General features: G+C 38.9%; 3 protein-coding genes across 8 annotated transcripts in view; 1 reads left to right on the top strand and 2 right to left on the bottom strand.

Annotated features, from left to right (window-relative positions):
• ttc17 (tetratricopeptide repeat domain 17) overlaps positions 1–538 on the bottom strand; it is a 28,694-nt gene extending 28,156 nt beyond the window's left edge. For both annotated transcript variants that reach the window (XM_032515442.1, XM_032515536.1), the window contains exon 1: positions 303–538. In XM_032515442.1, coding sequence (XP_032371333.1) covers positions 303–473 — 171 coding nt within the window. In that variant the 5' untranslated portion in view covers positions 474–538. The remainder of the gene's footprint in view (positions 1–302) is intronic.
• On the top strand, positions 383–20,951 carry traf6 (TNF receptor-associated factor 6). 5 transcript variants are annotated; one of them, XR_004331960.1, is made up of 9 exons: positions 539–723; positions 1,788–2,113; positions 2,251–2,401; positions 2,883–3,041; positions 3,728–3,799; positions 4,105–4,182; positions 4,310–4,615; positions 5,194–5,852; positions 20,939–20,951. XR_004331960.1 is itself a non-coding variant. In XM_032515845.1 (8 exons), the coding sequence occupies exons 2-8, from the start codon at positions 1,788–1,790 to the stop codon at positions 5,797–5,799; spliced, it is 1,698 nt and encodes a 565-aa protein (XP_032371736.1). In that variant the 5' UTR covers positions 383–621; the 3' UTR covers positions 5,800–7,733. The 5 variants fall into 5 exon arrangements, 4 of the variants coding, with proteins under 4 accessions (XP_032371736.1, XP_032371536.1, XP_032371649.1 ...); XM_032515845.1 differs by lacking the exon at positions 20,939–20,951 and having other exon boundaries at positions 383–621; positions 5,194–7,733; XM_032515645.1 differs by lacking the exon at positions 20,939–20,951 and having other exon boundaries at positions 5,194–7,733.
• Positions 7,989–20,965, bottom strand: part of trpm5 (transient receptor potential cation channel, subfamily M, member 5) — a 28,913-nt gene continuing 15,936 nt past the window's right edge. The window contains exons 14-26 of the mRNA XM_032515314.1: positions 20,797–20,942; positions 19,279–19,391; positions 19,085–19,186; positions 17,428–17,686; positions 15,254–15,372; positions 13,640–13,772; positions 13,370–13,544; positions 12,546–12,714; positions 12,214–12,392; positions 11,765–11,897; positions 11,469–11,541; positions 9,115–9,205; positions 7,989–8,982 (exon numbers count right to left, since the gene is read on the bottom strand). Of these exons, the coding sequence (XP_032371205.1) occupies positions 8,837–8,982; positions 9,115–9,205; positions 11,469–11,541; positions 11,765–11,897; positions 12,214–12,392; positions 12,546–12,714; positions 13,370–13,544; positions 13,640–13,772; positions 15,254–15,372; positions 17,428–17,686; positions 19,085–19,186; positions 19,279–19,391; positions 20,797–20,942 (1,838 nt within the window). The 3' untranslated portion in view covers positions 7,989–8,836. The remainder of the gene's footprint in view (positions 8,983–9,114; positions 9,206–11,468; positions 11,542–11,764; positions 11,898–12,213; positions 12,393–12,545; positions 12,715–13,369; positions 13,545–13,639; positions 13,773–15,253; positions 15,373–17,427; positions 17,687–19,084; positions 19,187–19,278; positions 19,392–20,796; positions 20,943–20,965) is intronic.

Here is a 20,965-nt window from a genome sequence, read left to right as displayed (position 1 = left end):
CTTGACCTCAGACACCTAGCTAACGATAACGTCAGGTTTGAGGTAACATTAACGTTAGCTATTGTGAGCTAACCGATTTAGCCAAATAAAAGATTTGTAATGCTACATTATCGCCGTATGTAACGTTACCGACACTGGCAAACGAGTCTTGATGAGATGAAATTAAGTACTTAAAATGATGTTGACAAACCACGTAACAAAACGTAACTGTAGATGCTAACGAATATAGCTAGCTAGCTTCACAAGCTAGCCACTTAACGTAACGTAACGTTACGAGATAGCAGGTCAATGAGCTGTCATACTTGTTGTTGAATTTTTCCATCCTCTGTGACAACCCAATGGGTCGTAGCTCCTCCGGAGTCCACTATAAGGATGCAAAGAAGGATGAAAAGCTTTCCCTGAAATGATGTTTTTCGCGAATAGTTGACACGACAGGGCAAATATTCAAGACAGATTTTCCTAACGTCCGCCATTTTTCTGTCTCATTTTGCTCTGTTGCAAGGCAGCCTCCGGCCCGGCGGCGGCGCTCACCTCTGGCAAACTCTCAACAGGGTATCTTTGATGACGTTTGGAAAAGAAAACTGTTGAAACGAAAAGTTCGAGACGTTTTCAAACGCAGAGGTTGGTATCATATAAAAATAAGATATGGTTTCTCGGAAATAGGCAGTACCTTAATGCCGTTGTTGCTGAAGAGGACGTATGTTTGTTGTGCCTGCTGTTTTGGTCAGTAACTTTTCTTTTAATCGCCTTTTTAGCACAGTTAACGTTCGGCTTAAAGTTGCAGTTCCGCATCCATGGGCATGACTAAGGTTAGGTTACTACATCAAGTGACAACATTGCCAACACCGTTTTTTGTGTGCAGTAATTAAATCATTTGAAAAGGCGTCCCGGTGTTAAGGTAACGTTACCACTTTAGTTAGCTAGGACCTCGCTGAGTAATGTTATTTATCGAAACGAACGACTTCCACGTTACTTCCCATTAGGTGTAGCTTTACCTCATCTTTTAGCAGGAGTTTACAGCGCCAAGTTAGTAAAATAAAAGGGATTTTAGCGCTAATGTTTCGACACCTCCACTATATGTTTACGGTATACTGGATAACAGGGTATGTGGCTTCTATGTTCACAGATGCAGCTATACAGTTAACCGTTACTTAGCTAGCTAGCTAGCTAATGAATATAACGTGAACTGCACTGTTATTGTGTTGCTATTATTGTGTGTTAAGCTTCAAAGCTTCAGTATATTTTTGCAAGTGCCATGACCAGAAGAAATATTCAACTCAGTTGGCAGTTGACAATGTTTCTCTGATGTCAATGGTTTAATGTTAAAAGACCAATTTATGAGTCGGTTGTCAGTTATGAAAACTAATTACTTGATTATAAGATAATGAAAATAGTTGTTAGTAACATCCTTTAAAGATTAACTGAACTGGATTTTAAATAATGGTGATATAACAAATGTATTTTATTTCTTCTCATTGATACGATTATCAAAATGGTTTGCAATGCATTCACATACTAGCACTGTAGACCAAATATGATGTGTACTATTTGTGTACATACCAAAACAGTATCTCATGGTAGAGAATAGTAACATCTCTGCCAGCCTTTACAGCTGTCTTTGCTGAGCTTTCTCAGGACTGTTGAAATATTGACTTCCCACTTTAAGAGATGAAAATAATTGTGATTTCCAACTTGGAAAAATAATGAATATTTACATAAAACATAATGCTTTATTTCTTCTGCCACTTGCACCCTTAGATTGTCCATTTTTGTCATACTCTCCACAGATGGCGTGCTCTGAAAGCAATAAGGGGAGTTTGGAGGAAGACAGCTATGAAGGAGCTGTTGGTGGAGCGCTGTCCGGCTGTGCGTTGGCAATGCTGGAAAAGGAACGGGAATCTCTTCCCAGCCCTTCAGAGAACCATGGCACCTTAATCAGCAGCTCCTCCACTAGTCTTCTGGCCCATGCACCCCTCCAGGGCTATGATGTTGAGTTTGACCCACCCCTAGAGAGTAAATATGAGTGCCCTATCTGTCTCATGGCTTTGAGGAATGCCATTCAAACACCCTGTGGTCACCGTTTCTGCAAGCACTGCATTGAGAAGTCTATTCGGTATGCTATTGTGCAGCTCTCTTAAAATATATGTGCTCCAGGTACAGTATGTGTCTGACACATTATCACACTAACTTTCTTAAACAAATATAAAATGTCATGCTTAAATTGTGACTTTTCTTCCTCTTGCAAAACAGTGATACAGGACAGAGGTGCCCTGTAGACAATGAAAGGCTGTTAGAAGACCAGTTGTTTCCGGATAACTTTGCCAAACGGGAGATTCTGTCGCTAACTGTTCGCTGTCCAAACTCTGGCTGTGCTGAGAAGATGGAGCTCCGAAGTTTAGAGGTGAGTATTTTTAAAAGTGAAAGGCATCTACAATTTTAAATGCAGCCCAACCAACAACATTTACATTTAAGTAAAAAGCATAATATTTAACTGATATTTAGATTACTTAGATGTGTTTATCATACTGTATAAAGCATATATAATCCCAGGGCATGGAATTGTGATCATTTATGGTGGATTCATCGCTACTGTAAAAAAAGAACTGCCTCAATAAAAATAAGGTTGCAAAAAAACAGGCATCAAGTGAGATACTTCCCCTGTCAACGCCACCATAGTCAGCACAGACTCGTCCTGCTGACTGTTCCAACATTTCCTCATACTATGCGTCCTTGCTTTGGCATGTAAATAACGTGTTATGTGCCAAGTAAAGCATGGCATCTTTTTCTGGTGTGGACACTCAACTTGTTAAATGGGAACCACCGCTGTCTGAATACAGAATACATTTAACTGCATTGTTTTAATGTCTTATTTTCCCTTCCAGAACCATTTGAAACAGTGTCAGTTTGCCACTGTGCCTTGCCCACAGTGCCAACAGTCTGTGAGAAAGAGCCACCTTGAGGAGCACACAACTGTTGAGTGCCAAAGGAGACCTGTGTCATGTCCAGATTGTGTGGCATGCTTTGTTTATGAGGAGAGCGAGGTAATGTGGACTCCCTTGTCTAACTGCTCCTCTGGCTTTTTTCCCCCAAGAATAGTTCTTTTGGAAGATCGTACAGCTGCATTGGCCCAATCCCAAAGTCCGGACTCAACGGATTTTTGCATTCTCGTGAAATCCAAAAGGGCTTAGGGTTGTCCCAATGTGGAATTTCAATGGGCGTGAGGGTTTGGGTACACACTTATCGAGCCCTTTCTGTGAGTCTGCATCGCTGCAGACTTCACCAAAGGGAATTACCCAAGCGGAGACCATAGGGAAATCCGGAAATTACAAAGGTAAACAACAGCACTACACGCAACCATGAAACGGACCTGTTGTCCACATGGTAAACAAAAGTTTGAAAAAAAAATTGAAATCAGGCAGCCGTCTCCTGGGCCTTGGCCGTGTGGAAAGCAATAAACTTAAAATGAAAATTCCCAAACCGGCAAGTGTCAGCATCAAATTTGTTATTAAACGTCACCAGGGTAACATTTGATCTTGTGAATTGCTGTTCCAATCCAATTTATACCTATCGAAGCTCATTTGGCCTCACGCACTCACTCAGCACCTACGATCAATTAAGTCTGTGAGTCTTTAGAACTTAGTCCTCTGGGCTCACTTTGGGATTGGGCCACTGTGTCTCAGTGAGGATGAAGTCTCCTTACAATCTGGTGTGGTTGCTCCTTTTTTAGCTTCATGAGCAGCAGTGTCCCTTTGCTAGTGTGAAGTGCCAGTTCTGTGAGATGGATCTCATCAGAGACCAGGTGAGTTAGACAGCGTCTGTCTTGAAAAAGGCCTCTGATATATGATGTTTTTATAGTTGTATATTAATCATTTAACTACTGTCAACAATAACTTCTCTTATCATTTAAGAAAAAAAAACACAACACACGTAGCAGCAGTGCATGTCACAGTGGATGTGGGCACCACCACTTCTGCAGCAAGTGCAATTGATGACGTTTAAATAATTTTCAGTATGAGACAGAGGGACAGGGTTTCCTCATTACGTTTGTCCACAATTATACAGTAATAACCAACTTGTTATAGCAGATTTTGGTTTACGTTTCAGATGGAATCTCATTGTGATACAGATTGCCCAAAAGCACCCATTGCCTGTAACTTTAGCACCTTTGGATGTAAGGAAAGGGTAGGTGATCCAATTCAATCTTTTACACACTGTTAACAATCCTTGAGAACTTGGTTTGTTAAATGACTATTAGTCCGATCAGTCCTGCAGACAGCTGTCACAAACAAAACAATGTTTGCCTCTGCAGATGCAGCGCCACAACCTGGCTCAGCACATGCAGGAGTTCACACAGATGCACATGCGCTACATGGCTGAGTTCCTGCGTGGCCTGAGCCTCAATGGCACCACACCCAAATCCCCTTTGATGCCAGGACCTTCTGTTTCCTCTGAGGACCAAGGAGCTGCAGCATCAGGATCAGCCTGTAGTGGGCCCAGAGGAGCTGCAAGCTCATGTCCGCCTAGTGTTGAGATGCAGAGGCTTAGGGAGATGGATGGCCGATTGGTAAGGCAGGATCACCAGCTGCGTGAGCTCATCATCTTAAAAGAAACACAGGTAAAGTATGTCATCAAGCCTTAGATTCCAAATATTTGCATGTGGTTTTTATGTGTAATAACGATCCCAATTTCTGAAGCATATTGCTTAGCTACATGCCGCTGTAATGTCTTTGACCTCTCAGGTATTAGACGGTGCAGAATTGTAATATGAAGCAGATTCAACGCTACGCCTCCTGAGTAGACACGTCTAAGCCTTTTGTTATTGGAAGTAGAGTTGGGCAATGTATCGATATTATACCAATATCGTGATAAGAGACTAGACATCGTCTTAGCTTTCGGATATCGTAATATCCTAATATTGCATAAGCGTTGTCTTTTCCTGGTTTTAAAGGCTGAATTACAGTAAAGTGATGTTATTTTGTGAACTTATTATTTGCCTTAACCCACTTAGTCATTATATCCACATTACTGATGATTATTTATCAAAAATCTCATTGTGTAATATTTTGTGAAAGCACCAGTAGACAACACTACAATATCGCTGCGGTATTGATATCGGTGTATTTGGTCAACAATATTGTGATATTTGATTTTCTCCATATGGCCCAGCCCTAATTTGAAACTATTGTCCCACAGGCTGGCCATCTTGCAGAGTTAAGGCGTAGAGTGTCAATGCTGGAGGAGACTGTAAGGGAGCTGGAGTCGCAGCAGTGTAACGGTATCTTCATCTGGCGCCTCAAAGGTTTCTCTGTCCACCTGCGGAACCAAGAAGCAGGCCAGCCCGTGGTTGAGCACAGCCCCGGCTTCTACACAGGCCGTCCAGGCTACAAGCTATGCCTGCGCTTACACTTGCAGACCCCCAATGCCCCGCGCTGCTCCAACTACATCTCCCTCTTTGTCCACACCATGCAAGGAGCTTTTGATGGGCAGCTGACCTGGCCGTTTCAGGGCACCATCCGCCTTACCATCCTAGACCAGGGCCCCGAGGGCCAGCACCACACGGAGGCGATGGAGACTAAACCAGACCTGCAGGCCTTCCAGAAGCCCACAATCCAGCGCAACCCCAAAGGATTCGGCTATGTCACCTTCCTGCACCTGCATCAGCTGAGTCAGAGAGCCTTTGTTAAAGATGACACTCTACTCATCCGCTGTGAGGTGACACCACGTTTTGACAGTATGCTTCACCGCGAGGGACCAACAGTGCAGCCTAGGGGACACGAGGCCCCAGTTTCAAGGGACTGAAGTAAAACTCCGATCTACTGGATTATCATCATGCTGGGATGTCCCAGAACTGTGTTTAAATACTGCTCAGTTCATTTTAATTATTGGACATCAGGGGGAGGAAAATTGATGTTCACACCCATTTAAAGTTTGGACACTGCAAGTATGCTAATATTTATTTGTTCACCAACTTTTAATGTCAGCATGGTTTTTGTTTGAATAAATATATACAGCACAATCCTTTTAATATATTTGACATGTATGTAGTCACCCACAAGGTACCAACATTCAGCAAGCCTCATAAGTTCAAATTTTGTAAATAGTCAATAACATTTAATCAGCTCAACATCACCAGTTTAAAGGACAAATTTGGCGCAAAATGAACTTTAACAGGGTTAAAAAACACATGGGTACCGAGTGGACCGGTCTCTGGGATAGGTTTTCATGCTAATTGAATGTGACCAGTTTGAGTGCAAACTGCTAGTTAGCTTGTAACACTAGTCGTCGTGGCACTGGTAAAGTAAAAAGAAATCACTTTTTCTATAGTAAGTAAGTAAACTTTATTTATATAGCACCTTTCACAGACAAGAAGGGTCACAAAGTGCTTTACAGTAAAAACAAATAAAACAGCAACACATAAAATACTAAGCCATATTGCTAGTTAAAAGCTTGTCTAAAAAGATGTGTCTATACCACTAACAAGGCTGAAAATAGCCCCACACTTCCACCGTGGCATAATGAGGGTCCCTTCATGTAAACTGAAGCTTTGAGAACTTTGTAAGTGTACAGACAGTTTATTAAAAAGGTAGTTTATAAAGACTACTGTTCGGTACACAGGCGATCTAGGGAAAACAGTCATTACCAGTTGAACCACCCATATATTTTAATAAACAGTTATAATTCATGCATTTCCATGTAATTACATTTCACAAACATTCGTCATTCGACTGGTCGTGACTGTTTTCCCTAGATGGCGTCCGCCTGTATACCTAACAGTACTGTCTTTATAAACTATCTTTTTAATAAACTGTCTGTACACTTGCAAAGTTCTCGATGCTTCAGTTTACATGTAGGGACCCTCATTATTCTACTGTAGAAGTGTGGTGCTATTTTCAGCCTTGTTAGTGGTATAGAAATAGTGATTTTGTTTTACTTTAAGACTAGTGTTATAAGCTAATTAGGGGTTTGCGCTACAACTGGTCACATTCAATTAGCATGAAAACCTATCCCAGAGAACGGTCCCTATATGGTACCCATGTGAATGTGAATTGTCCTGTTGCAATTGTTACGTGCTTTGATTCAAAATACATTTTCCCATACCAAATCATGAAAGAACTGTCTGGGAAACAATAACGTGCCAAAAACACAAATTACTTATAATCACCATTTGAGACCTTAGTCCAAGAGCATCTTAATTTCATGCCATTCATGTGTGCAGACAGTCAGCCAGAAAAGGATTCTGTAGTGCAAATGCAACGCAAAGTTAGCCACTTTCACTGGAATGAACGGTGTGCCATCTCAGAATACAGTATCCATTACAGAAGATGAAGCAGCACCCAAAGAAAAGAAACAAGTCTGTCCAACAAACAAAAGGAGGGCTATGTGACATCTGTTGGTTTTATGGTAGTACACTGTAGATTTGGTGGCGGTGACACGGCGAGCAGCTTAGTGATGTTCCAGCAAAGAATGAAGAAGTACTTGATGTTGATATGGATAATGCAAGATATTCAAAAGTCTGCTTCGCAAATGTTTTATGATGCCGGAAATGCATATTATACAGATTTGTTGGACCTCGAGGATAACTACAGTGTATTTTGATAAGAAACACTGACTGCGTAAGCACATTTTAAAGAATAGGAATAACAAAACCCAGTAATGTGCATTCCAAATTCAGCATTTCATACCTCACTACTTTTGACTGCACTGTTCTTAGAGCATCACAGTGACCTATCAGTAAAAAATGACAGCACCATTTTCAACATGGAGTTTCTGTTTACCTGGTTTCATGACCACAGCAGAGTTTTGCATAATACATGTTACAAGTTGCTCATTTTGCCTTTGACAGGTTTTATGGTGCCTTTCACACGGCCAAGTTCCTACTTAATGTGATATGAAACATATTTCATGAACTGATTTAAGTTCAACATCCGGCGCCAGTGTCTTTACTAACTAAACCTTTATGTGATGTAAGTAACGGATTGTATTTGTTGTTTTAGTATTGTTTCTCCATCTGTACCATTGCATTATTATGACGCCAATCAATGATGTGACTGTGTAAAAAGTGATTCCTGTTAATAATTGAATGAGGTGTTTCTAATGAATTTTAGCATATGAACCAATACTGAGGAAATTAGCCTTGAATTAAATCTGAGCTCACTCACTGCCACTGTAGTGCCTTTTAACATTTCATGTCTTCTACTGACTTGGACCATACATTGAGACATGAGGGGAGGGGGACCTGCGTCCCTTTGCTGCATGTCATTCCCCCTCTTTCTCCCTTTCTAAGCTGTCCTATACAAATAGAGGCCTACAGTGTCCAAAAAAATAATCTTAAAAAAAATGAAATGGGGGAAATATATTTTTTGTTTCTCTTTTTTTGTTTATTTTTTTTTAAACCAAGGAGCCAAGAGTGTATACTTTTTGCTGCACTAAAGGACCTCGATCAAATATTTCCTGTGAGAAAGACACAGAGTTGTCTGTTCTTACAACAAGAAGAAGCTGCATAAGTGTTGAAAATGTGTCCCGAAATGCTGTAGTTAGGTTTTCAGATAATTAAGATTTAGTAAAAACATTAAAACTTGAAAGATTAACTTGTAAAAAGGGTGAAATTCACAAATTGAATTGGTTTCTTAAAATATGTAACAAACTGCAACAACACTCAAAAACCAAAGAGACATCTGTCAATACATTCAACATCATGTTGTCAATTCAAAGTCAAAATGCGATCCATGTCCCTTGTCCCCCAACAGCACCAACATCATACCTCAAAATATTCAAAACATCTTACATATTGTATCATAAAGAGCTGTTCGGGTGCTACCTGTTACTGAAATTGCCTTTATTCATCAATGTAAGGAAATCTTTTGTTTGCTCCATATCCTGAGTGACCTGGTCTGGCTTCAGCCTCTTCTTGTTTGACTTCTTTGTCTGGTCCATTTTGAGGTGTGTCCTTGGTGCTGCTTGCCTGGCAGCCTCTTAGAGACACTGCAATTCCATGTCATATTAATATTAAATTGGATCACAATGCATTCAGTGAAAGAGTCTAATCTCAGTATTCTGTTAGAAGAGAATAGTATTTTTGTTTATTGTCACATGATTGTCAGAGTTGTGACTCACTTGGAGCTCTTGGGGATTCTTTCCCACAGTTCAGAGTGCTTTGAGCAAAGCACTCTGCCATCCAGGACAGCACCTCTCCACAATATCGGACCTAGACAAAGCCAGAAATGACTGAGGGTTATGCCAACGGTCTGTCAGATTACTTACAAGCTAGTGTGGAAAGAGTACAGACATATTCTACTGAAAGTGACAATATGTAACTTTTAAATGTTTCTGAAACGGTGTAATTTTTCACCTGATGGATCATAAATGATTTGTAACAGCCAACGAGACTAACTGTGAAAAGAACGCTATTTTTATATGATTTTTATCAATGCCTCGGCCCGGGTCCGCAAAGTCACAACGTGATTTCCAGCAGGTAGACGGCGCTACAGTAACACATGCTGATGGGACACAGATTTTTGTGTAACACCAGAAAAGCCTGTGTTATTATGTCCAGCCAGGTAAAAGGTAGCAGGAGATTTCTTCATATAGGCCTAATTGTATTTTAATTCTATTTGAGAAGTCATCTGTTGTAGTTATGGCTGATTAAGGGGGCAGGGTCATCACAGAAAGAAAAGGTTGACAAAATCCCCAAAACTGAATAATCAAGAAAAACAATTATTTAGCTCATTACGTGTTGCAAGTAAACTCTTATTTTCTCTTGTGTTCTGAATGAAAAAATAAAGTTAAAAAAGGAAAAGTATTAAAGCAATTTTCACAAGTTTTTTTTTTTTTAATGTTGATTTATTTAACTTTTTCCACTGTTTTGGTTCATACTTGAGTTATCATGTTAAATTACTGTGATTTTAATATTGACTGAAATAATTGTGATTATATTTTTCCATAATTGAGCAGCCATAGATGAACCTTTGCTTAAGTAACAAGTAAAATTGCTGGTATAAAAATAGCTTGAACCAAATTGTATTTAATTTAAGAGTAAAAATGACTTAGTAACGTTTTTAACAAACTAGTTGTTTTAATTTAAAGGAACACCTGACCTTTACAATTTTAGAGTGCAACAATGAAATAAAACATGTAGACGAAAGGCATCTAAAACATTTAGGGACGTGTCATGTGTCATTGTCCTCAACCTTAGCAGAACTGAACGGGGTTTCGCTTTTAACTTAGTCTGACTTTTCCTTCGCCATCTTTCTGGTGATTTAAGCAGTGTTGGGCAAGTTACTTCCAGAATGTGATACATTATAGATACTAGTTACTGTCATTTGAGAGTAGTTATATTACAATATTACTGTCTCTGAATTGTAATGCTTTACACTACTTTTGCGTTACTTTTGAGTCACTTTCACCAAAATAAAAGCAGAAGACTGACTTGGCAAGTAGCTTATGAATTTCACCACTGGATCAATAAAGTCTCCTCTTAATCCACTTTAATACATCATAATTTATTCATATTATTTTGCATTATTAATATGAAGTTTCAAAGTAACTTAAGCTATAAAATAAAGAGCCTACTTGACTCACAACTGTGGTGGACTAGAAGTAGCCTAATAAGTAGAATTAAATTAAAACACTCAATGAAAATCATCACCTTACAATTGAATCGAAGTAGCCTACGGTGTGGTTGATTTCCACAGCTGATAAAATGTAATGATAGATGACGTTTAGGAAGACTAAACATTTATTCCTGACATGTTTCTATCTGTCGGCACTGACAGGACACAGATGTTGTCCGTACCGTCTCTGGTTCTGGCTCTGACCAAGGCAACTGGGATGGGACAGCTCGCTTCAACGTAGCGTAATAACTCCTGAAAATAATGTCCATCTTGGAAATGTATTCATCTCTGCAGTCACCTCAACCACCGAATCCGGCAACAGGAAATGACACTAGAGGACTTTTTTTTTCTGTGCTGAAATGTTTTAGTAAATCCTTAAAAAAAAAAAAAAAAACGCCACTAGATGTCAAATGCGTTGTTACTTGAGTTACTGAGATTGAAACGGGTATATTATTACACCATTGCATTAGTAATGCGTTACATTACTGCGTTACAGCAAAAAGGAATACATTACTGTAATTGTGTTCCTTACACGTTATTCCTAACACTGGATTTAAGCGACAATAAACACACACTGACGCTGCCCATCCTGCCCATTATTCACTGTAGTAGTTTCCGGGGAGCATTTTATATTTTAATTAATTTTTTACTCAGTTACGGTCCGGGATGTGATTTGAAACGTCGCTAAGTACAATACTTTGAACGAAACATACTTAACTAAAAGACAAATATCAGATTTACAGTAACGTGAGTAATTGTGATTTCTTACTTTCCACCTTTGGGGTTATATGAAATAGGAAAAAGTAACTTGATTATATATTATATATGGTGCTGTTGAGGTCACTTTTTCAGGTTTACCTGCGCATCCATGGATGCCATTCGTTTCTCTTGGTCCTTGAACGCACCAACAATCTTCAGCAAGCTCTGAACCCTTGGTCACAAACAAAAAGTAGTTAAAATCACATTCAATGCTGCAATCATCAATTTCTTACCACGGTGAGGCGTACAAGCTTTAATACAAGCTACGGTTTGGTGCTGGCCAGGTAGTGTCCAGTGGGTTCATCACTATCAGAGCGTGTTTGCTTAAAATTATACCTTCTCATACTCCTATTATATGACAGTTTACTGGTTTTTACAAAATTACAAACAATTACTTTGAGGAGGTACTCTTAAGTCTCTCTTCACTGCTCTCCCAATGCTGGCGCTCCAGTTTGGTCAGGTAGTTCTCTTTCTGCACCGTCTCCCATGTTATCAGCCTCTGGTCTAGCCCCGCTGGCAGCTCCCTCTCTGGCAAAACACACAAGGAGGCAGTCCAATAACCACTTAACCAACAGGCAGTTTCCATGGATAAAGCAGGTGAAGGACAGAGATAAGCACACACTTTTGTTTTTCAGAATTTCTTTTTAATTTAGCCAGATAAGACCCAACAAACTATTTCAATATCTGTTTGAAATAAAGAAGGATGAGCGTAATAGTAATAACATTTTACTCATTTAATTTCATAACTGTGCAATTTGTAATATTTAATACTTTTGATACACCAGAGCACCTATTCAATTCCTTCTATTCTCCTCATTGAAATATGCAGATTTGACCTTCATACCAAGGTGCTCCTGCTTGGACGCAGGCTGTTTGAAGAGGCTGAGGAGAAGCTGAGAGAGGTGGCTGATGATGATGAAGGGTGGGGCTAATGCTGGACGGCTGTGGTATTCTACAATCAGGTTGTATCTCTGGAACTTCCAGAAGATGTCCGCGTTTTCTTGCACTACCTGGAATGTGTAGCTGCAAATGATAAAAGAAAGAAGAACAAAAAGCCAATAAAGTCAGTTTGTGGTTTTTTGATTTTATAATATACAAAAAAGCCATGAGTGTAGGTAAACCCATGTCATCAGACAGACAAACACATGGAGGGTTTCTGGATTCCCAGCCTCTGACCTGAACATGGCAATGAGCAGGTTTAGCAGCAGGACATTGGTGACAAGAAGGAAGATGACCAGCAGCAGGATGACCAGCCAGTTGGCATAGACGTTGGGACATGGCGGCCGTAGGCCCATGGTAATCTCCTCTGAGTCATCGGTGCAGTTAATGTTGGGCATGCGAGCAGCTGTGCTCCATTGAATGAAAGAACAGTAACATTAGGTTAGAAAACATAAAATTCAGGCCAACGGAAAGCATGGCAGATCGCATAAATGGTTCAAATATAACATTTACAGTGCATATTTTTCATGAATAAACACACATTTAGGGTTCATGTTGTATACTTTAACCCTTGTTGTATACTTTTTTTTTTTAAACGTTTTTTTTCAATGTTTGTCACTTATTTTGACGTTTTCAACACTACGTAACACTAACTTATTAACTTCAGTTTTACAGTTATTTTTTAGAATTTATGGTCAATAAACCTCATTTAGAGGAAATTATTTCTAATGTTTGAGGTAGAAAAGCAGAAATTAGGAATTATTTAGACTAAAATGAAAGGAATGTATGTTGATGGATAATCACAGACTGGAATATGTCAACTTTTACTCAATACTATTTCGAAACCACTTCAATTTGTTTTTCAAATGCTACAAAATTGAATGAGACGCCCCAAAATTAATGAAAGTAGAGAGTTGTACTTGCCAAAGAGCGTTGTGTGGAATCAATCATGTTATTTTGAGGAATTAAAAAGAACATTGATATGGGAAAACAGGTCAATTTGACCCAAGGACAACATGAGGGTTAAATAAATACAGAAATTAGTATTTTCTGTAATTTACCATCTATTGCCTCCAAGGGAATCTGGCCAAAAATGTGCAGGTATGGGCGGTACAAGGCTCTGCGAAACACCCAGTCAATCCTTGGGTCATTGGGGTGGAGAAGAGCCTGGGTGGCAACACCGTATGCAATCATCCACACACTCAGGAAAAAAAGGAAGAAGAAAACATCCTTCATCTGCAAAGGAGAAACAGACACAAGGCCCACAAATGGTTTCTACTATGACCATGAACATCACTTCAGATGTTCAGAGCGTTTAGATATTTGGTCACCATTCTTTCCACGATGATGATCTTGGGGCCCAGCTGCTTGTGTATGGCAAAGATGTGGATCAGACGTAGAGTGAACACCATGAAGTCTATCGCCAGAACGGTCCTTCCTGCCTCATACGTGTTGTTAGCCATCCTGCAAAATACAAAAGAAAACAGATATTATTTACTGTGTGGTTTCTACCCCTTCCCATTCAGTAATTCCTTCACTTACTCCCTTATTTTAATGATCAAGCCTCCCCCATCATGACAGCAAAACTAGAGCCTATTGTGTAATGTTTTATTTCTTCAGCGTCATCAATGTCATTTATTCATTCGTTCATTCATTTATTTATTTATAAGGACAGCGCAGATTCATTAATATGTCTGTAAATGTGCCAGAGTTCAGCTGTAGTCCTTTGGCCATAATGTTATGAGAACCATCAATTAACTTGGGCAGTTACAGGAAATCGCTACAGGAAATCATTCCTACCACAGACAATAAAACTCTTCAACACGTCATCCCGGGGTGCTAGATGAGACTCTGAGACACCCCAACATTGCAATAAGGGCAACCGGAACGATTGGTTCCTTTACATTCATTTACATTTTTTAGCATACTTATATTTAAACAGCTGCACATTTAGTTTTTTCCCATCTTGTATATACTTAAATATTTGTTCTTACATTCTTATATTTTATTCTTATATTTTGTTATTATAATTATTATTATTTCATGTATATTGCATGTATGTATATTTTGTGTGCTGCTGTAACACTGTTATTTCCCATTTTTTTTGGGATCAATAAATATCTATCTATCTATCTATCTATCTATCTATCTATCTATCTATCTATCTATCTATCTATCTATCTATCTATCTATCAGTTGTTTCCAGATGTTAAGTCAGCCATAAAATACATTTTACAAAAGCACATTAAAAACACTCCAATACACAAAACAAAGGAACAAAAACAAGACACATTAAGAAGACCACAGCAACACAGGAAAGACCATCACTCATGGAGATTAAAAACAGAAGAAAAGGAAAAAAAAACACTACTTCACAGAAACAACATAAAACATCAACAGACTATGGGCAGAATACATGGTGGGATGTAGATATTAAGAATTAAAAGTGTTCACATGTGTGGCTGCTCAAAGGCCAGTCCTTAAGGTGTTGGGAGAGAATGTGCTGGGGAGTACAACTTCTTATCTGATGCGGTACAGTGTTCCATACATTAGAAGCAGAGAAACATATGTGACTGAAAGCACTGGTCCTCAGAGGGACTACACAGTCCCCTCTCAGGGCACATTGTGTAGCTCTGTGCTGTTAGAAGAATCTTTCTGTTTTATGAAACCACAGTGTGGTGGTGGAGCCTTACTATTTGGAATTTTAAAAATCAGTCACGCGTCAGTGTGTTTTGTTGTGTTTTCCCAGATAAGGATTTTATACTTATCACAAATATTGCAGTGATGATAAGATTTGTGTTTTCTGTCTAAGACCTTCTAAAGTGAGAGAATAGGCTTCAGTGTTGAGCTTTTTGCCTGGGTCCAGCTTTGCATGCAGTATGTTAAGTGGTGGGGGTGGTGGTGGTGGTGGTGGGGGGGGGGGGGGGGTGGTTAAGGTTAATTACCTGCATGAAACCCCAACAACAAAGAGTGAGATGGCAACCATGTCACACTTGTTCCAGTTGTCCTCTACATAGAGTTTGAACTTCTTCAAGATGTTAATCTCTTCATCCGTGAAGAAGCTCTGCATCATAAAAGATAGTTTATGCATTACTATAGGTCGTCATTTTTTGTAAATGTTTGACAAAAAAAAAATTAGAAAACCTGGGCGAGTAATTTTCCAGCAACCTTGTCTTTACTATGCTGAGTGTGATGTGAGATGTACTGGCTTTTATTTCTAAATCCAACATTTTGTTAGCATAGTCATTTGTATTTCAGTAGCATTAGTAATTTAATATAAAGTAATATGTGTCACAGTTTTGTTTTGCTGTGACAGAAATAAAATTTAAAAAAAATGTTTACAGTGCCTGGTCTTAATTTGTATCCTTGATGTATTTTTTGAAAATATTGGGACTCTTTTATGCAATTGGACTGAAATGTTAACAACGTTATGAACTTAAAACAAGTTACACTAGTTCTAAATGTAGGTGCTACTGTAAAGTGTTCATGTGTTCACACCATACAAGTAGTTGTAGGTGTACAGAAATAGCGCTATAATAAACCTTTTCAACCTTTTTAAACTAGGTTAACCATGTAAAAATGCCCTCTGCCAGTTCATACACTGGAGTCTTATTCAGCAAACCTGCAGAGTCCAAAGGGATCACGGGTAGACAGCCCTGCTGCGTTACAAGCACCTGCAGTGTCCCACATACTCGAGCCTGTAAAATTTATTTTGCACTAAAAGCACCTGTAAGTACATCAAACAAGCAGTGCTTGGTTCCTCAATGGCACAATTGGTCTGAGAACAAGCTGAGAAAGTATGCTGTTTTCGTAAAGGGATAGACTGGTGTATAGGCCCTGGCTGTCCAACCACAAAGCCCAACATGACAACCAAATAATAAAATTACTAATGACAAGTTGTCAGAGTTGTCTAAATCTTTACTATTACAACCGCCTAATCTACTCATACCAGATCTATTCAGTTTCGACTTTTAAGCGGCAGAATCCTCCAACAAAGTGCTTTGATAAAAGCTGTAGTGGAGCCTGCTCCTCAGTGGCTATTTACAGCACTGCTCATGGTGTCTGACATTTGCAGGGCAAAAATGATTCGCATTAGCATTGGAAGTCATCACAGATTAATTGGTGTTGGTTTAATACAAGGACATAATTATCCATCATGTACAAATAACAATAAAACAACCCTGATTTCTCTTCTAGACCTCATGTTGTCCTTGGGTCAAATTTGACCCGTTTTCCATTAATTTGTTTTGTCAACATAAAAAATATCAAACGTTTGCAAAAACATCAAAAAAAAAGCACCCACAACATTGAAAAAGTGACAGAAATGTCAGGAAAAAGTGATCATAATGTTAAAAAAAAGTGACAAATGTTTTGTTTTCATGGTTGACGGGAAAACAACACAAGGGTTAAACTGATAATATACAAATTTCTGGAATAATAGCACTAAAAAGTAATGGGAACACCAAAGAGGACTGTTACATATTGCTCGCAGCCTATATCAGTCCAGGCAATCACATATTGGTTTTCACATCCTTGTGAGAGTGAGCAGCCTTACACCAGCCCATCTATTTCACATTTAGTTGTATGACAAGTATGGTGAGAATAGAGGTCCCTGTGGCATTGTCTTTCTTTAAGGAGAGGCATGCAGCCCTGGGCTTGGTAGCATGGTATAGGGCCGCCTGCAGCAGTGCTGTTCTTTATTTGGAAACCTGTGCCATATTTTTGTCAGCTCAGGGGATTTCTGAGATGCATGTTCAGAAAGCGAACCGAGGGAACAAGGCCTCATCTTGGGCTTTTGTGCCCAAGGGAGAAAGCTCAGCGGGATCAGTGCCATAAGGGACCATGCTCTTCTGACCCGGCTCCCTGGGAAGGAGTCGGGCAGAAAGGTGAAGGGCTTATGAATCCTTAAAACCACCAGAGAGAATGAGCTCATTGTAGCTAAAAAAGTGACTGACTTTTCAGGCCTGAACGCTGTCGTACGAACACATTAACAGTGCTTCAGAATGGGCAGAACTGCATGGATAGATGTAAATAGATCCTTAACAAAAGTAATCACTAGATAATGATCTGTCAAAATGTGTTGGCATTATTAAAGGAACCAGTGAGATTGGATGCTTGCCTGTCGAAGTTCTTCCAGCACCAAGGTGAAGACCCAGAAGTAGAGAATTATTTCTTGGACTCCAGGGCCAAGGGGAGGCGGTGGACGGAAGTCTAGCAGGAGCACGTAGGTGAAGAGGAAGAGGAAGGCAAAGTACATGATGACATTACCGAGGAACACAGTGACAGCAGCACTCCAGAAGCGGCGCCAGCGGCGCAGCAGGAAACGCCACCAGACAGAGGCACAGCTCTGAGTGGCTGGAGCTCCGGGTGAAGAGTCCCTGGGCGAAAAAAGAGTGGAAAAGAAATGCTTCTTGAACTTTTTTTTCTTTCTTTTTTTTACACACAAAGCACAAGTTTAACGTTGGTTTGTCACTGTTGAACATTGTTCAATTTGTAAAGTAAATCTGTCTCATCAGATTTTGAAATTAAAAAGCCATTGAATTTCTAGCACTGCATATTTATATTGCATTGACATTGTATATTGAAATTTATTGCCTCTGAATTTAACTCTTCAAATTCTCATCAACCAGTAGTCACCTTTATTTTTCCAAGTTCATAAATTCAGAAACAAAAAATCCACATAAAACATCAATATAACACATGCAGATGCAAATACAGTGTTAAAATTCAACTAATATTTTTAGTTGCTCATATTCAACAGGCCAAATTCAGCTGCAAAAACTAATGTAATGTAATGTAAAATTCAGTGTTGACATCCGGGAACCCAAGAGAAGCCATCGATTCTAGAATTGATTCTAGAAAGATTATCGACAATTATGACTTGGAAACATTTTTAATGTTTTCTATTTGACCACTAAATTCACTTCTGAGACTTTTTTCATGCAAGAAATCAACTGTGTAGAATATGGGTGGTTTTACAAAAATATACGTCAACTTGCACATTTGCTCTGATGGTGCCGGACTTTAGAAGCTCCAGTGTAACGTGACAGGCAGCTGGTGGTGGCCAGAATCGCTTACTATATATATGTATAGATATATATATATCTATATATATATATATAGATATATATATAATAGATAGATAGATAGTATATATAGATATGTATATATATATATATATATATATATATATATATATATATATATATATATATATATATTAGTTGAATGTGATGTATGTAGATTAATTTATACACTGTATATTATAATGTATTTTATATCTGAATTTGTTGTACTGAATTTCTTGAATTTCTTGAATTTTGGATTCTGAATTTATGAACTTAGAAAAATAAAGGTGAGGATTAGTTGTTGAAAATTTGAAGTGCAAAATATTTCGTAAATATTCAATGCTAGAAATATAATGGCTTTTTAACTTCAAAATCCAATGAAACAGATTTACTTCCATAAGCGCAGGTGGTGCGTTTTAGCATGTGTTTTACTCATATTTATTATATGTTGTTTGGATTTTGTTATGTTTTTGTTTAAGCCTGTGTGTGTTCAATAAAGTTGGAATCAAACTGAAAATGTTAACCATGTGGTGCATCGGACTTTGATACTTTTATCCAGCACAGCTTTATTGTTAGTATACAATACTGGGTAATTCATGCTACATCATTCAGAAAGAAATAATGAGAATAATAACAAGAAATTGATCAGTCAAACATCTTAAATAATGATTAACAAAGAATTTCAGTATTATTTCATTGCAAACTTACATATGGTCATCGTTGTCGGTTAACAGTAAAGCCTTTTCTGTATCCAGACTGTCCAGCTCCACAAACTGCTCACGGCTATTACAATTATCAAGTTCCTCATCACTGAGAAACACATAGGAGTGTCAGTGCACACAACCAAAAGGTGTACAATAGCGTTGATTAGACAAATGGTGGGTGCGGATAAGATTGATCACCTGAACTTTATGAGGTTGGTCCAGATGAGTGGTGGACAGAAGAAACACACGACGAGTTTGGAGATGGCTGTGTCTGTCGTCATCGCCCCCCACCAAATCTTTGTGAGGAGGGCCTGCAGTAAAGGTTTCCTTTTGTGTCATTTCGGTTCAAATCAGACAGGGTAACACAGCAGGGACAAACTAACTTAAAGTGCTCATGCTTTTGTGTGCATGTTATGGGTTTACAAAGTGAAAAAGCCCAAAGTCTCCCCCCAAGTGACTTACCATCTTCCAGAGAAAACACTGTTCACAAACTGCTCTGTTGTAGTCCAGCCTTTACTATCGTGACAAACGCGGGTCACTTTGTAACACACGTTATAATGCTCGCCTAGCAGTCCTTACCTAGCTACTGCACGTGTGACTCCCAACTATATTTTTGCACAATGTGTATACAAAACTATTTTATATATGTATATATATATATATATATATATATATGCTCTCAGGTCCCCCCCCCCTTTTCTTTTCTGCACTACCTATACTTTATATTTTAATATTTTAACATTTTGTGTGGAAACTGTAAAGGGGTTACTTCAATCTCGTTGCACAGGTCCTGCACTTGTGTATAATGACAACAAAGGCATTCTATTCTATTCTATTCAACACAGATCGAACAGAACGGAGATGCCTCACTCTGTAGCTAAAACAGAGAGCTCAACACATAGGGTGAAAAGAGGAGCTGCAGCAATGTGCAGTACAACAAAAATAAAAATAAAAATTATTTTTTCTTTTTTTTAAATAAAACCACGTAAACCTATTTTGGTATGACCTGGAATACAATTATTAATCTGTAAATGGGCAAAATATGAGCAATTTCACATCTGAATGAAGATTTCCACAAGAGGGCATCATAGGCATAGAGTATTTCTGCATTACAGTCTTGTGGCTAAATCATGGAAGCATCATAGAGGGCGTTACCTTAGCTGACAGAAGAGCAAACATGTTTATTTTCCCTCCTTATTAAACCATTTTCATAGGACGTGTGATCAGTTTCCTTTTCCACAGCTGACTAGTAGCAGTGTGATGAGTCAGTTACATGAAAGGACATCTGATGCCTAGTCATGCGTTTGTCCATCTTTTGTACCAGACCAGTACATTCTCTTGAAACGTTGTGCAGTGTTAAATAGGCTGTATATTTTTTTATAAACGTTTTAGTTCCTTTAATAAAATGTTGCTATGCTGTCAATAGGTTCCTGCATGCTAACCTTCCCTGCTGACATTGACTACCAATTAACTCTCAATGATGGCTTTGTAATGACAAGGACATCTAATTAGGTCAAATTGTATAGTGAAGGAGTCCAGTGATCAGCAAAATGATATGACTTTGAAATAGGTATTGTGTGCAATGTTCCGGAACATATTTTTTAATAACTGCAGGCCAACACCAGTATTTCAATACAGAAATTGGAAAAATAAACAGCATGACTCTCTTGATCAAATGCACGAGTCTTCGGTGAACTGGATGTGTGTCCTTGTTACCTGAACTCCATCGTGGGCAAAGAAGGATTTGGCATCAGCCTCAGTGGCCAGGTTGAGGACCGTCGACTTGCTCCAGCAGTGTGTTCTTCTCACTAACAAAGCATACGCCCTGTCTTCACTGTTGGAGTAACACTCTCCAAAGACATCTGCCACAAGAAGAACAACAGGT

This window comes from Etheostoma spectabile, chromosome 1, assembly GCF_008692095.1.
Source record: "Etheostoma spectabile isolate EspeVRDwgs_2016 chromosome 1, UIUC_Espe_1.0, whole genome shotgun sequence".
NCBI lineage: Eukaryota > Metazoa > Chordata > Actinopteri > Perciformes > Percidae > Etheostoma > Etheostoma spectabile.
Note: the sequence above shows the minus strand (reverse complement) of the source record. Positions and strands in the feature narration are given on the sequence as shown.

Bases quoted from the DNA above. Each gene is read 5' to 3' on its own strand.
- traf6 (XM_032515645.1), top strand. From the start codon at position 700: ATGTTTGTTGTGCCTGCTGTTTTG. The intron at 4,183-4,309 runs GTAGGTGATCCA...TTGCCTCTGCAG, and splicing joins CCTTTGGATGTAAGGAAAGG to ATGCAGCGCCACAACCTGGC. The intron at 4,616-5,193 runs GTAAAGTATGTC...ATTGTCCCACAG, and splicing joins TCATCTTAAAAGAAACACAG to GCTGGCCATCTTGCAGAGTT.